The sequence below is a fragment of the Passer domesticus genome, chromosome 7 (genome assembly GCF_036417665.1).
Source record: "Passer domesticus isolate bPasDom1 chromosome 7, bPasDom1.hap1, whole genome shotgun sequence".
Taxonomy (NCBI): domain Eukaryota; kingdom Metazoa; phylum Chordata; class Aves; order Passeriformes; family Passeridae; genus Passer; species Passer domesticus.
The window spans coordinates 8,187,995-8,204,983 of NC_087480.1; the positions used below are offsets into that span (position 1 = coordinate 8,187,995).

The 16,989-nt window shown below is 42.5% G+C and overlaps 1 protein-coding gene across 11 annotated transcripts in view; it reads right to left on the reverse strand.

Annotated features, from left to right (window-relative positions):
* The window catches only part of NRK (Nik related kinase), an 87,409-nt gene that overhangs the window by 37,099 nt on the left and 33,321 nt on the right, over positions 1-16,989 (reverse strand). For 7 of the 11 annotated variants that reach the window (XM_064426705.1, XM_064426711.1, XM_064426712.1 and 4 more), the window contains 11 exons: positions 15,917-16,042; positions 14,613-14,723; positions 12,713-12,803; positions 10,409-10,539; positions 7,962-8,016; positions 5,949-6,027; positions 5,084-5,259; positions 3,317-3,389; positions 2,718-2,913; positions 1,531-1,695; positions 611-829 (listed from right to left, as the gene is read on the reverse strand). In XM_064426705.1, coding sequence (XP_064282775.1) covers positions 611-829; positions 1,531-1,695; positions 2,718-2,913; positions 3,317-3,389; positions 5,084-5,259; positions 5,949-6,027; positions 7,962-8,016; positions 10,409-10,539; positions 12,713-12,803; positions 14,613-14,723; positions 15,917-16,042 — 1,422 coding nt within the window. The remainder of the gene's footprint in view (positions 1-610; positions 830-1,530; positions 1,696-2,717; positions 2,914-3,316; positions 3,390-5,083; positions 5,260-5,948; positions 6,028-7,961; positions 8,017-10,408; positions 10,540-12,712; positions 12,804-14,612; positions 14,724-15,916; positions 16,043-16,989) is intronic. The other 4 variants (XM_064426709.1, XM_064426707.1, XM_064426708.1 and 1 more) reach the window with 2 other exon arrangements.

A 16,989-nucleotide genomic window follows, 5' to 3' on the forward strand; every position in this document is an offset into this window, starting at 1 on the left:
ATTATATAAAAAAGCATGCTAGAAATGAGGAGATAACATGGAAATGGAGCCAGAGCTTTTCATGACATGGTGACAGTGACCAGAATGAGCTGGTGGGTAGAAATGCTGTCAGAGTTAGCAGAGGAGGAAAATGGATTACAGTACAGGCTGACTATATGTCCTATCCCTGATCCATCAAACCTTCTCCCAAGACATAAAAACCAAGAAAAGGCATCACAGCCTGCTTGCTGGGGCACAGGGATCTGTGCTCAGGAAGCAGGATGCTGTTCTGCGCCTGGGTCAATTCTGTGAACCCTATCATCAAGCAAAGACCTCTATTAAACCTCAGGTGGTATTACCTTATTTCATAACTCTGTGAAAGACAAGGGAATGACACCTATTGACCAGAAGAACTTCGTTTCTCCACTCACCAATCAAACCCTTCTCTCAACTCAGCAGAAGTGACAGAACAATTCTTCCTTCCCCTTATCCTCTGAATATTAACGGAAACTGAAGACTGTAGCATAAGTGTGTAGAAAGGCCAAGCTCCAGATGTAGGTTTAAAGATCTCTGCTCTCTACAGCATCATAAACTACAAAGCACCAAAATGCTGCCCTGGCCAAGACAGTACCTCTTTGCTTGTGCTGCTTGATGGAGGGTGCACTCCTGCATTTGAACTCTTGGAAGGCTCCTTCTTCTGCTTGTGGTCATGCTGGAGAGACAGCAGCTGTGTCTGATCCTTGGGGAGGGTTCTGTGCATCTTCCTGGTGTGCTGCACATCCTCCATCTTCTGAAAGCAGAGAGTGATGAACCTCAGAGACAATGATGCCTTGGAGAATAACCAAGTTGCCTGCTGGAAATAGTGGCTTTTCAAAGAACAAAGTGACCACAATTCCAGCAGGGCTGACAGAAGAGTCAGAACCCTGAGCAACAGGAAGAGTAAAGTGGCACCAAACACTGCTTGGCTTTTTAGACAGCAGGTCAGAAAATCCCATTTGTTCTTTTTACTTTTACTAAAACCAGAGGTCTTTAATCAAACACTGCATGCTTCTGTCTGATTACAAATCAATTTGCAGCTGAAACTTGAGAAAAATATTGTGGTCAAGGTGACAGACTTGATAATGACAGTTCAGCATTAAAATTAACCTCTGCTCCACTGTTTTTGTGAAAAAGAAATGGTCCTGGTTACTACATGAATGCAAAATGGGGACTGGAGATTTAAGCTTAGGTTTAGCTGATGCTGGAAGCTTTCAGGGTAAAGGAATTTCAATCAGATCAATTCAACAGAGAGAAACAGCAGCGACAAAAGTGGGAGAGGCAGTGTCTCTTCTGTAGATATGGAGGGTGACTCAGTAACATCTAAGTTAACTCAAAGGAAGGCTGGAAGTTAACAAAAGGAAGTTAATAAAAAGGAAGGCTGAATCTGAGAACAAGAGGCAGTAAATGCATTAGTCCCTCCTTGGTCCATGACTCAGAGGATGGGAACTGAGAGAGACATCAGATACAGAACAGGGAGCTGCAAACTGCTGCCAGCAAACACCCTCTTCATACCTGCTTCTTTTCTAACTTCCTCTGTCCATCTACTATGAAGTATTCATCTTCCACAGCCCTTTTGTCTTCTTTACACCTTTCCTCTTTCCTCTGACTGACTTTCACCTCTGGCCACCTCTGCTCACACTCCTGCTGCCTTCGTAGCTCCTGCTCTCGCCTCTGGTGCTGGAAGAAAGCCAGGGAATAACATTGCTGATGTTACTTTACTTTAGTGACTACCAATTACTCATGCCAGGGCTCATAAATCACAAGGCCAATTTCCTGCTCTGCAGTCACCAAAGGGGGGCCACCTGACACACCACAGAGCAAAAGTGGGCAGGGACAAGCTGCTACCACCGTGACTGCCAAACTTGAAGTGAAACCTCTGCCCTTTTGGCAGCCCAGGGCAGATCTGTTATTTATGAGGCATGTGGGATCTCCCTGAACAGACTAATGTAATGACACCTGGGAGAAGAGCCTGTCCCCCACCTGACAGGAGGCTGTAGCCAGGTGGGGGTCAGGCTCTTCTCCCAGGTAACAAACAAGTGGTGCCATGTGAGGTTTATATTGGATATTAGCAAAAATTTGTTTACTGAAAGGCTGGTCAAGCACTGGAACAGACTACCCAGGGAAGAGATGGAACCACTTCACGTGCAAGTGTTAAAGAAAGTATGTGGATGTGGCACTTAGCACCAACATATAGTGGTGGACATTCAGTGCTGGGTTAATGGTTGGGCTGGATCCTAGAGGTCTTTTCCAACCTTAATGGTTCTGTGATTTTATGATTTAGGTCTGCCTTTAAGACAGAAAAGGTAATTGAAAAGGCAATCAGATGTCTTCTAATATCTTAAACAAAAGCAGGGCCAAGACTCTGGACCAGACCAACAGACTGCAAACTGGGAAATACATAAGAGGAAGAAATGGGGATCTCTCATCCCATCTGCCAGGGCTACCACCACCAAAACTATCCAAGCAAAATACCCTTCCCCTTCTGCTCACAGAGCTCAGGGCAGGTTATCAACAGGGAAAGGACAGAGCCTATCTAAAACCTGTGTTCAAAAGCAACACAGGCCTCCCAAGGTGCCAGACTATGATCCAGGTCGAGCTGACAATTTAACACATCCCTCTTGCCCTGCTAAGCCTACTCCCTACAGGCACACTTTCATTTGTGATGAGACATGAAACAACAGCAGAAGCCAGCCCCCTACATCCTCCAGCCTCCTCCTCTGCTCCTTCTGCTGCTCGATGCGCTTCTGCCGCTCTGCCAGCAGCTGCTTCTTGTACTTCTCCTGGTCCTTGAGCTGCTGCTGCTGCCGGTGAGGGTCCGAACGGTTCTTGTTCTCCTGCTGCAGCCTCAGAAACTCACGGCGGAGAGTTGACTCCCCCGGGAGGTTAACTATGGAGCTGAAACAAAGAGCAGGTTTCTACATGACAAAACATAGCACTAAAGAGAGAAGAGATGTGCTTTGAGAATGTTTGTTGCCCTGTGTTAGCAAATCACGATATATCTCCAGCAGTTGGCTCTACAGCCACACTTGGTGTGCTACAAACCAGCCTGGAGCTGATTATTGGGTCCTTCATCTGAGAGTTTCCCCCCTGCTGCAAGGAAACTAAAGCAGCAGCTTATTACAGACATTTTATACTCAGCAGTTATGTTTGACAGCTACAAAACAGTTAAAGCTACCAAAGGGGACCCAAGAGATTAGGGATTCAGAGCAAGTTGAGAAAGCTGTTCTGGCTGAGGAGAGCTGTCTTCAATGAGAACAGCTTGAGCAGACAAATTTTCTATTTCAGTAATAAAATTAACCTTGGTTCTCCTTCATCTTCATTCAGCTCATCATCTTCCTCCTCACTTCCACTGTAATCATAGTCCGTTTCTTCTAAAAAAGAGAATAAACAAACACCAGAGGAGGATGTTGTTATTTAAGATTTGATCTTGAGCTTTATTTCTGAGCATTCAGCCTGAATTAGAGGCTAAGGAGGAATTGGAATTTAAAAGTCACATGTTGTAGAGGGAGGCTGAGGGAAGGCAAAATATCCACGTACATAATTCAAAATCTAGCTCAGATAATGATTCAGGGCAGCCCCTTTACACACACCCACCTTTTCCTGTGACTGACTGTATTGGTTTTGCAAAACTAACCTACTTCCATAATCTGAAACAAATTAGGCTAAACCCACAGAGAAACCCAACCCCCACAACACCACCAGCAGAGGGGCTCTCAAAAAGACATTTAGACAGGACATAACAGCTTGCACTGCCCTGCTCTGCTGTCATGGCTATGCTGAGGCCAAAAGTAAATCCAGGTTTCCTTTTGTGTCAAAGGGAATAATTAAGAAAGCAAAAAAGGAAACAAAAACTAATACTAGTTTTAGCACAATGTTTTAGAAGCTGGCCCATAGTTTTAAAGTCCTCTTCAAGACTGACATGAAGGCAGTTTTTACAGGATAATTTCAAACTGGTTCTACCCTCCATTGTTGGCTGTATCACATGCTAAATTGTCACTTCATTTTTTTAAAGTTACTATTTTGAAGTGTGTAGTCTGGCAATTCCACACTATTCTCCTTTTCAGAGGAGCTTTGATTAAAAATAGTATTTTCAGGTCAAAATATAACTATTTATGAAGAAATTACATCTTTGCACTCCTCCACCCCTCTCAAGGGCATTTGTGAGAAATTCCAACTCACTATCTTTCCATTTCAGTGTGCTTTGAGATTAATAGCTGAAAGAGGTGGCAGAATTTGCACCTACTACTGGAGTCAGTAAATCTACTTTGCAGCAGCAATTTCATTTTAGATGCAAATATTCCTGTTGTCAAATCAGAGCATTTATAAGACACCTTCCAACACCATAGTGCTTTCCCAGTTTGCTCTCACAGTCCCTGATCCTCACAGCATTTCTGGCAGTATACAACATGCTGAAGGGGAAAAGGGGAGAGAGGGCAGGGTTGTTGGTCAACAGGCCACATGTCTCTGTCTCCTTTGCATAGCCCTTAGTCTGCCATGCACAGGCATTTTCACAAGTATCACCCCAATTCCTGCACTGCTTCCTCCAGCTTTTGCTCTGAAGGGTAAGGCTGGAATTTAGAACAAATTTTGTTCATACACACTGTGAAGGAAGTGATTCATTATAACATCTGTATTTTACTGGAGCTTGGAGATCTTTTGTGCACATTTCAAAACACTTAAAGAGTCCTGCTGCCCCCAAAGAACTCACAAGAAAAAATTAAATGGAGATCCAACAGGAAATCAATTGGATCTGGGACAGAAATATGAACTGAGAGACCAGGAAACACTGCTCAAGAAAGCGGAGACCCAGACTTCACCTGGAGTTCTTGCTCCCTGCTAGCACCAGGGCTGTTCTCAGTAACTCAAGGTTCCAAGGACTTTAGCACTAAAACACCATTAAGGAGCCAGGCTTCAACAAAGAAATCTTCAAAATGACCCCACTATCAAGGACAATGCTTTCTCAATTTTTCCAGCATTTCAGCTGCATCTGCCTTGTGCTCTGCTGCCAAAATCTGAAGAGAACATGCTCTCTGAAGTGTCCTTTATTTTGGTTTTGCCACGTTACCCTTCTCTCCTTTTTTCTTCCTTGTCCTGTCCAGGTGGTCCTTCAGCATGATGCGCACCTGCCGCTCGTTCTGCATGTCGCGGATGAAGGAATGCTTCAGCAGGGTCTCCGTGGAGGGACGGTGCAAATAATGCTTTACAAGGCAGCTCTCAACAAAATTTAGGAACTTCTTTGACCTAAAAAAGACACAACAGTGGAGAAAGACCAATAATTCTCTTCAACTCGTGGACCAAGCACTACCTGAGTGGTGGAAAGCACTAACTTTGCAAGGTTTCCTTCTATATAGGAACTGAGAGAGACAATTTGAGTTCTGCCACCAGTGAGACTCCTGTGACCAGCACAGTGCTGAAGGTGAACTCCACCTCACTCCCTTCTAAGAGGAATTGTTACTTTAAATATACATCCTGATCAACAAAACCACAACGTGGCCAACACAAGCCTTTCAAAAATGCCCTTGACCTTTTCATAAGGTGAAGATTTTCTTTATACACTTAATTTAAAACAAAAAGTAATTCTCTGTAGGGTAGGTGACTGCCATTAGCCCCACAATGTCCAAGCAATCTTCTGATAAAGCCCTGACCCCAAGCAGCACATCTAAGCCTTCCTTGCTTACCCTGCAATTTTGGCCACAGACACTAAAATGAAACAACTGCCGCAGTTTAGGCAGAGTTCAAAAAGAAAGGTGTTGCTTCCCAAAGGTCAATTATATCTGCCCTCTGGCTCAATCCAGCTCCCAGAAACAGCTTAAGAATCACCTCCTAGATAACTAAACAATTTAAGAAAATCATTGTTTCTGGACAAGAGAGCTAAAAGCCCTCTTAAGCTCAATGCAGCAAAAATACAGGTTGTTTACACATCTCTTTACCATTTTCTGGATTTCAGCTTTGGGGGCGGGTTCCTTGGGATGAGGAAGAGTGCTCTCATGGGATGCATGTCACACAAGGCTGCAAAGGAAACCAAAAATTATGGAAGGATGCATGTACCCCCTGTGACTTTGCTTCCCACTTCCAACATCACAGCATCCACCCCAGGACCCACCAGGAGCCAACCAAATTCAAACTACAGCCAAGAAATCAAGTCTCTGAGTACACAGAGATTTCCAGCTAAAAGAGATTCAAAAGAAAGGCTGCAAAGCAAGAGCAAGTACAACTTTCTTAATATTTTTTATATATATAGCTTTGGAAGGACATAAAAAAGCTCATCTTTACCATATACAAAAGCATGTTTGCACATGCACAGAAGTTAAAACTGAGATTGAAATATTTATCTAGTTATTATGTCTGGCTTCTGGGTTCTGATAAATGACAAGCTCCATTTTGACCAAACTCTTTGCCACATTTTTCATGGCATATGAGAAAACCCAGGATGAAGAAAAGCTGATACAAAGCAAAGAGCTCACAACCTGCCCTGTGGCACAGAGCAGAATGACAGAGCACACATTTCATCCATGCTGTGCTCTGGAATGGGAGCACCAGGCCACAGATTCCACCCCTGCATTCAGAAGCTCTCCAGCCCACTGTACTTCTCTTCAGGGCTACTGTCGTGGAAAGCTGAAGCTACAAGGAACTCAGAAGAAAGCAAATACCATCCCAAGGTGCTTTGTATGGAATTTTGAGTGTGCTCTATCTGGCAGGTAGAAATGTTGAGGGTAAAAGGTCTTCCTTCACCAAACAGAGCTACTGAATGACAACTGATAGGAACTACATGGAGGCAGATTTCTTATAATGTTTTAAGTGTTCAGCAGTGATGCTCTTAACAGAAATGGACTTAAAGCATCACAAACCAGTAGAAGTGAGAAGCTCTGGTAAAGCTTTCCCTACCTTTTATTAATTTCTCTGTCTGCCTCCACCTGCCATTCTCACATTTGGTTCTGGCTTTGACATTTTCCTTGGTATTTTCAATAGTATGATACAGTGGCAATGAGGGGCAGAAGTCTGGTTTCTAGCTCTGGGTCCCAGACACTGCTGTACTACAGTAAACAAAACACAAGGCAACAGAATATAATCCATAGTATTTCCCTGTCAAAACTAGGGAAAGCATCAAATACATGAGGAACTGGTATGCAAAATTACAAAGTCTCTCCCAGAGAAAACTCCCCATGGACTCATGTCTCGGGAATAAGCTTCAGTCAGGCTAAAGCACAGGGTCTGAAAGTGCTCCTGAACTCCAGCTGGCTCCTGCTAGAAACCAAGTCTGATGGGAGAACAGCCAAGTGGGTTATTTAAAAACAGCCTACGTGCTCTCAGGCTCAGGCCAGAGTCTGATGGATTTCATCTCCCTTGCTCTCAGCAGTGACTGGGTACCCCACACATCCCATCAGCCCTGCAGGAGCTGGGCAAAGCCACCAGCCCCCCTTGCCAACCAAAATGCACGAGGACTTTGCACCCCCAGATCCCTGCCTGACCTGCAGGCTGAGAGCGTGGTCATGGATCAAAGCCATTACATGTGAGTAAATGCCATATTAGTCCCAAAATCTGTGAGAAACAACTCAGTTTCAGAGTAAAAAAATAACCTTTAGGCCTACCTTCTTCCACTGTCATAATTTTTTTAGTGACCTAAACCCAAAGGCACTCCTGCCAGTATTTTCTGTTAACATATCAATCACTTCTGCTTAGTTGTACCCACAGGCAGCAATCAACAAACTGATGCTAACAAGAGCTTTAAGAAAAGAAGTTTTGTTTTCCCAGGAGATAAAGGCAAGGAACCAAAGTATAGACTGAAAGAGTTTAAAAGGAAGAAGAAAGCAAAAGAGTCCAAATGAGAAAAAGTCAGTGTTTTTAAAGATACAGACAGAACCAGAATTCTGTGCACCAGTGCATTAGCCCAGCATGAGTTATTTTAACACAGAACAGCCCCACCTTTACACCACATCACTTACGAGGAGCTCCTTCAGCCATTTCAATAGCAGTGATTCCCAGGGACCACAGGTCACTCTGCAGGAAAAGAAACAATGCACATTGCAGCCTGCAGCATCCAAGCTTGGTTGTTTTGCTTGTTTGTTTTCTTCTTGGGTTTGGGTTTTTTTTACAGTTTCCCTAGATCTCTCCTGGATCACATTGTTTTACTTGGAGTGACAAATATTCTGCTCCCTTCCCAGTCCCTACTGAGCTTTTAGGAAATGTGCTGATAGCCAGAAGCTTCCTCTTCCCCATGCAACTCTGAACTGCTGATCCATCATGTAAGCAGCCATCCCCAAAATGCAGACCTTCTGCATTCAAAAAACAAGAGCCAGACAGAATATAGCAGGCACTGTTTAAATGTATGTCCTGAACCTGTTTTCATGAGGCAGCAAGACACAGCAGCACCTCACCCTTCTCCTTCTGGCCAAAAATAATTCTTGGTTTTAATGCTTATTTCAGAGCAGTCATTGCTGAGTTTCTGCACTGATGGAACAAGAATTGTAGTCAGCCCTTGGGGTCTCATTTTTTCTGTACAAAGTCTCTAGTCACACATTTTTGGGCACATGAGAGAGGAGCACATCGTGCAGTCAGATTTATGCCACAATGCATGTTCAGCTCAGTTAGCAGAGTGGAGTTCTCTTTATCAGCTGATCTGGATGCCAAGGGCCAGGTTTTGATCATGGAAGGTAAATTGCAGCCACCATCAGTGTCTGCAAAAACTCCACACGTTTCCACTTGATTAATCATATGCATTATTTCACTCTTCTTTGTATCTAAATGTAGCCAAATGAGAGGCACAGGGCCAAACCAACTTGCAGAGCTTCTCTAAAACTTATCTTTAAAAAAAACAAGAGAGTGACAGAAAACCTTCAAAGATTAGAAGGAACAAGCCATTACATGAATAGCAGCTCATGCCCAGCCCAGCACTCTAAATTTATCAGCAGAGCTCTCTCAGTCCAGCTGCTCTGAACTCTTCACACAAGCTGAAAGCCAGTTCCCGTCAATGTTCATGGAGGGATTCAGCAACAAAACTAGTGGGGATTTCATAGATCCACAATCCTGACTTGTAATTGAGTAAATGACTGAAAATTAAGAGTCTTCAAGGGGTAGTACTGCAGGTTTTGAGGACAGTGAGAGAAACATCCAAGCTACAAGGAATTCTGGAGTTCCAAAGCACAAGAGGCACACAAGAGTAAGGGAGGATGACAGCAGTGTTTGTAAAGCTCACTGTGTATACAAACACCTTTAGCTGGACATATTTGCACTAGTTTTGTCTTGTTTGTTTGTTCTGGTTTTTTTTTTTTTGAAGAGCAAGAAGTTCCAGAGCAGCTTCCTATCAGGTATAAGTCTCTGTGGGAAAGACCAGCTCTGTCCCACCTTCTGAGTCACAGCACTGTTTGCAGAAATGCTTCCAAAACCCTCTGCTAATCAGTTTTAAACTACCATCTGCAGTATCTATTTGGGAACAGACAAACTAGAATTATTACTGAAGGCAAAGAAAGCTCAAGAAATAGGGGTGCACATTCTTTATGATTATATCTTCTGTTAAGTACACATTCAGGGAAGGAAATCAACTGGGGACAGGGAATGAAGACAAGAGATTAATTTCGTGAGGTTTCAGTAGAAGATTGGTATGATATGAAAAAAAAATAAATATTCTTTAGTCACGACTGACACACACAACATGACCTCACTGGGCCAGTGCAGCACAGAAGGGCTCAGCAAGGGAGAATCACAGCCTCTGAATCACCAGGAAATGGAAGCAGTAACAGGTTATTCTCATAAATATTTGGAAGGAGAGGTGCAAAGTGGCAATGGAGAGAGCACCTGAACTAAAAGAGTGACTCTGCAGGGTCACACAGAAGACTCCTGCTCAGAAAGCCATCCCTGGAAAACACGCTGCATGGAAATGCCCACAAACTGAAATGCAGGAAATTCTGTGCCTCAGCCACCCTGCCACCAACCAGAAATCATTCCAGGATGGAACCCACTTGCAGTCACATGCTCATGAATGAGCAAAGGGATGCTAATTACTGCAAATTAACTCAGGATTCACTGCTGAGTACAGAGCAAAACAGCTCTACCACAGTGTGCAGTAATTTGTCATATTAATATTACACTACTTCAAGTATTCCTTTGGAACTCCTCTCTTCCTTTCTATCCAGACCCGCAAACTTCTTAGCACTTTTTTCTTATTGCAGAGAAGTTCATGAAAGTGTATTTCATGTACTAAAAATTCAGAAAAAATACTCACAGTGAAACTTCACTCTTAAAAAGAGCCTCTACCCACATATTACAAATACTTCTGTTTGTACAGTTCTAGTATTATTGTGGTTTAAAAGGCAGGAAGCTTGAACTTTCAAATGAGCAAGATTTTAGCAATAACCCACAGGTTTTCTCACCTTAGGAAGTGTTTAACACTTACTCTGTAATCATAGGTAGAGTCTGGGTTCTCCTCACAAGCAATGACCTCGGGTGCCATCCAATATGGGGTGCCAATAAATGTGTTTCTTCTCCCAATTGTCCTGTCCAGCTGAGCACTTACACCAAAATCCACTGAAAAGCCAAGAAGAGGTAAAGAAATTAGCAAAAAGTTGTATCCACATGGCAGAGCTTGTACTTGGTCACTTTCATACTGTTTAGAACATCAAACCTTTGCTCTACAATACATATGAAAGCTGAGCTCCTCCAGCATGTCTTATCCAATAGTTGAGATTTAACTGCCTCTTTTTTCCCCTTCTTTTTGACAGAAGAATTAAATAATGCTAAATTATTATCTAAATTATTTATATATATACTATTCATTATTTATATTATATTATTTATTATTATATTATTATATTATATGTCATTTATTTAGCATGCTAAATCTGCCTGGTGGGTTAGAGGAATTGCTCTACAAGACATTATGGAATAATTTATGCTTAACTTAAATGCAACACTGAGTAGGACTCAAGGTCTTCAACTAGACTGAAAGAAAAAATAGTATCTACACACAAGGCAAATTTGGATGTGTCTAATACAGCCTCTTGTGAAAGCTGGAAAGAACCACCATATCACTTCATTCTGAGGTGTCTGGAATAAATCCTTCTCTACATTCATACACTGTCTCAGAACAAACTGGAGAATCTACTCCTTTATTCTCATCTTAGCTCATGATGATGAGTGAATCGTGTGGTTCCCTCTGTGCTGAAAAGGGTGGTACTTTCATAAGGACTGTACAGCAAAACGGCTTTGTTCACATATGAAAAGGGTCCACACAACCAGTAATTATGTGATTGTATTTCTCTTTGAACAAAACCCCAAGATACACTAATTGCATCCACTGGGATAGCACTGGAGTGGTATTCACAGAGGAGACAAAGGAGGGGGAAGGAGAAGGACTGAAAGGAGACAGCCCCGTGGTCACCATCAAGGGGCAGATTTTCTCATTGATGTTGTCTCATTGCAGATTATCTGCAAGCCAAAATTATTCGTAATGCTACAATTTCATGTGCCTGCCTAGCAAGCCTTCTCCAAGAAGAAGGTGGAGCTGACCTTTGGGATCATTCTGTGCTCTGTGCTTCTGATGGGAAGTGCACACTCTCACACTGAGGTGGAACAGAATTGAACTGAGAACCTCTTGGCTTTTGAGCTTCTTTTCCTTAAGACACATGAGCTAAATCTCTCTGGAAACAAATTTTTTCCTTCTTTTTTAAAATCATTATACTCAGGAAATCTGTTTCATTTTTACCCAGAGTTAGAAAAGTTTAATTGTTTTGTCAACCAAGTGAAGAATGGTGGAAGTAGTAATTACACAAGACCATAAAAACACACAACACCCCCATCTTAGCTGTATTAAGAGGGAAGAGTTGACAATTAGTACATATGATTTAGAGACTACAAGCAAAATCCTGCCTTCATTTAATTCGACAGCAAAACTCTCTTTGACTTCAGTGAAGCCAGGTTTTTGCCACAAGGTTAAACCATAATGAGATTTAAAGTACCTATTTTTACTTGCTCCAACCAAGCATGCTACCCCACATCCACCAGCCATGTTTATTATTTGTTGTTTTCAAACTCTACAGAGAATTGTCTTAGTTAAGAGAGAGGGACTGTAAAGATCATCACAAATAAGAAGTGCTCCCCTTGAGATTTCTCCTTTAAACACTAGCCTGTGATGTCTTTCCAAAACATGAAAGACATCTCAAGAGAGATACGTACTTGAGTTTAGTTTTAGGAAGTCAGAAGTTGTCAACACTGACATGTCACAGCAATAAAAGGAAATGAGCAACCCTCCAGCTCTTCTGAGAGATGACTGTTATTCAGTGGTAGCCCTTACACATGAGTAATTCCACTTATTGTCAGATTTATGCAAATCTCTGAGACCACTTCCTTTAGAAAAATGGATTAGCAAAATTTGTTCCCCCAACTTTTTTACTCTGGAAGTCTTTTGCATGCCAGGATCCTCGTGAAGGCCTGGTGGTGCTGTGACTTCCTGGGCTGGCTCTGTGTGTGATATATATTCTATATATAATACTGCCTGTAGTGCTCTCAGGCTGTCAGGGACACCCTTGCAGAACACTTTACATTTTCAACTCTTTCTGCATTACACACACCTTGAAAGCACAAGCATTAATGACACTTGGCACACAACCTGTACATAGGTTACTGAGAGTTTCTTCTGAGTCAAGATGGAAATCTTAAATTTTAACAAATGGGTTTCTAGCACACATTTAAGGAAACTTACCCAATTTTACTTCTGCATTTTCTGTGAGAAGAACATTCTGCCCTTTAATATCTCGATGGATGACATGGTGAGCATGAAGATGTGCCAATCCCTAAAAGAAAACCAGATTTATTCTTTCTTCCTAACATTACCCTGGCTATGGCACTGTTGCCTTTTTACACTTTTGCCCTTTTCAGTCTTTATTCATAAGGAAAGTCCTTTAAATGTTACTAGCAACATTTTCAAGGAGGAGAGAGGACAGCAACCATAAGTTTGATTGTCTTCTTCACCACAGGCCTGACAGTGGTGGAGCATCTTGAGTTGTGTGAAGAGAATGAGATAGCAATATTTTAAACTTCTGTCTCAGAATCAAGGGATGTTCCTTACACTCTATTCTAAAAGCAAATAAGAGAGAAAAAGAGCAAAGCAGAATGCTCTGTATGAGGACCAGAGACAGCAGCTGCTTGGTTGTAGTGGCCTCAATTCTGCATTCAATGAAATGAGAAATTCAGTGGCAAATGGACTAGAAAAAGTTAAAAATACCATGTCAGACCTCTTTTTGAATGCAGCAAATATTGTTTTCAATCAGTTAATATTTGCTGTCTCCTCCTGCATTTCAAAATTGCCCATGGTTGAACTATCACAGACATAAAGGAACACACTGAAATAATCCATTACAGTAATCCAGGGATGCTTCACTCACAGCATTTAGCCTCTCTAATATTAATGGCTTCAAACAGAGCTCCCACCCAGCTTGTAAATTTTCCAGAAGGAAGCACTGTCAATCCATGTGCAACTGGGCCATTTTGTCTGAAACAAGCATGATCAAATCCAATCCCTTGTTTTACCAACATGCTGTTACAGTTTTCAGTCGCATGAGCACAAATCAAATGTTTTAACATCAATTGCTTTAACAGAGCAATTACAGCCACACCAATGAGGAACAACCTGACCACACCACTAAGGGTTTTTCTTTTGCAGAAGAAGTCCCCACACTTTCCAGATACAATGATCATAATCCTCAGGCTAGTGCCAAATCCCTGCAAGAAGGCCAATATTCTCTGCTGAGCACATTTCTCAACTGCTATGCCCCAGAAACAAAGTTTCACCCCTATTCAAGCATTACTTCAGCATGCCAGCTAAATTCCAACTCCCAGAATACGCATTTATCTTACCATTATTTAGAAAAGATGTAAAATTCTATTATAGGGAAGACAGATCAGTAACTCTGTAATGGGTTTTGAATTTAGAATGACTGGCTCCAACATCATATTTTTTTTCCAGGCCAGTTCACTAGATTACACTTGGGAATTGTTTTATCCTCTGTACTTTCCAGGAAAAAAAAAAAAAAAAAAAAAGAAAGAAAGAAAGAAAGCAGCCCTAAGCCTGTATAGAAGGAAATATAGCCCCAAGATTTGTCTTGGGCAATACTGTCCCAGCAGGGCCACCTTTAAGATTTTGGAATGCTGTTTAGTCAACATTGCCTAATAGTGTGGAAAAGAGACCCCTGAGTGTGTGCAGGTAAAGGAATTATGGACAGAAAGATCTTGCAATCATGAACAGCTGAAGCACTGAGCAAAAAGATCTCCTGATGTGGAGGGCAGACATACTGAAAACAGAAAATTTATTTCCTTTTCTAGGTGCCCAGTGTCTGAAATTTCAGAAGATGGCTATTTGCCATAGGAAAGAGGAATTTTCTGTTCTTCAGAAAATGGGATTAGCTACAACAATATGGGATGTCAAGCAGCCATCATGCTGGCTCCCAGGGCTCCTCTGAACTCAAGGACCATAGCCCACGACGAGCCCCATGGATCACAACCTTTAAACAATAATGCTCATTAGTGACCTATTTTAGCAACCAAAGGCCTGGAAAGGCCTTTTTGTTGCAAATGAGCAGCGAAGCTCTGCTGGCAGGACTCACCCTGAGAACCTCTCTGCAGATGTAAGCAATCCAGTCTTCCTTGAAACAGTTCCCTTTTGTCTTCTTTACCAAGTCGGTGACAGAGCCTGCCCCGCAGTACTCCATCACCAGCTGCAGGGAGACAAACACACACAGGGCACCTTTACACAGCTCTGCCAGGGCCAGCAGGGAGAACACCTGCAAACACCCACTCCTGCAGCCACATTTCTCTCCACAGAAAAAAGCAAGGCACAACTTCCCCAGAATATTTCCGAGATTCACAGTCCCTGAACCTCACAGAAAGGAAAAACAATTCTTTGTCTCATTTGCTGTGCCTGTGTTGTGCCAAAGCAGAATGCAATATGGAGATGGTTTGCAGAGTGATGGGGTTTTGTTTCCTTGGCTGTCAGGGCCAAGTGTGTGTGTGTGTGTGTGTGTGTGTGTGTGTGTTGGGACTGTTGGAGGGCAGTCATGAGATGTTGTGCAGTTGAGTGCTTGGCAGATTCAGTCTAGTTGTAATGTAATATAGTATAAAATAATACAGTATAATAAAGTAATGGATTAGCCTTCTGATATCCATGGAGTCCTCCTCATCGTTTCTCCCTGCCATGGAGGTCACCATGAACACTGCACACTCCCACCACAGCCCAGCCATGGCAAACTGCATGTGGCCTTCTCAGGTGGCAAGTGACTTAAAAATCTCATTTCCTGAATCACACACACTGCTAAATAAATAAAAAAATCTCACTAGTGCTCCTCTCTTGTTGCAGGTTTTAGGCAGTTTGGGGTTTTTTTTTTTATATACAAAATTGGAAAAGCAAGAGTTAACAGCACTGAAAAACATGGGAACTTTTAAAAAAATTGAAATTTTTCATTTTGCTGCAGAGCTTCAAAAATATTGCAGCCAAAAAATTGGAGGATTCATTATTCTTCTTTTCTTTATTGCAAATTCCTCTGGTTCCTTTTTTTAAATTTTCCATCTGAAAAAAGGAGAGGAAAGCAACAAGAACGAGAGAAGGCGAAAAGGACAAGCTCTTTCACTTCAGTGAAAAAAAATTAGAGAAGAATTTAATTTGGAAAAAAAAGGTTCAAGCAACAAATCAGAATGACAGCACCAGTCACAAGAATCATAACATACTTTATGCCCATCCTCAAAGGAAATCATAGGGATGGAAGACGTCTAGGAGGAGTAATTTTTCTCTTTTATATGTTATTCTTCAGAACAATGACTTCAGAGCTTCACTGAGACAGAGTCCAAGCCAAGCATGCTGGAACTAAAGAAGGAGCTGTAAATCTGATGAGCAGAAATGACACTAAACACTTACCCAGAGCTGATCATCTTGGCCTGCAGGACTTTTCTTCACAAAAGCCCCATAATATGTAGCAATATTCCGGTGATGGGAGTACTTTTTCAGCATGTTTATCTCCAGCTTGATTTCCTCCTCTTCATTCTGTAACAAAAAAGAGAGCAGGAGGCTCCTTAGGGGACCAGAGACCATGGAGCCCCAGGGCTGCAAAGCAACCTCTGTCTTTTGTGAGCAACCTGGTCTGATCCCATGGGTGACCCTGCCTTGAGCAGGAGGCTGGGACCAGAGTTACCCTGGGATTATGAGACTGCAGCTGATAGATGGCCCTTAAAGTGACAACTGAATCACCCTGATCCATGGGTCTAAACCAATGAATTGCTAGGGTTTGACCTAAAGAATTAAAAATGTCCCCACTCGGGCATAAAAATTGCACACTGTCTCCTCAGGGAGCTTCAACAGTTCCTATTACTCCCCCATTTATGGCTTCTGCATGCAGTAATTTGGTCTCGGAGACTAACCAGATTCAAACAAAAATAAAATTGTTCCTAACACTTCATTACTTAAATACTTGGAAAAGCACTGAGTGCACACATCAGACAATCTGTCTTCCCAGTCCTGTGGAGGGTCCTGCTGGGAGGAAACCAAAGCCAAGAAGGAGGTGATTGCCACAAATCAAACTCCAGCCTAAGCAGGGTTAGGAACTGCTCCTTCCTTACAGCTGAGGCTGCCCTGTCTGGACCATGGGCTTTCTCCCCTCCTAACACCAAGCCATCCAGGAAGCCCCTGGGATGCTGGGAGCTAGCACACCCCAAACATCATCTTCCAGGCACTGGCTGCCTGTTTTCCCTCTGTTTCAGTCTCGCCAGGACAGACGTTCACTTCTGCCCATACAACATTGTGCACAATAAGACAACTACTGGAAGCACAAGTTTTAATAATTATATTAGAAGGAAATGCCCTTTTTCAAGGAGAACTGCCTGATTTGGAAAGGCCCCCTCAGAGCTGGCTGGCTGTGGTGCACAACACCCAGTGAAACACACCCAGGTTTTGCCATCTCACTCACTTCAACATTTCCTGAGTGGTGCTGCAAG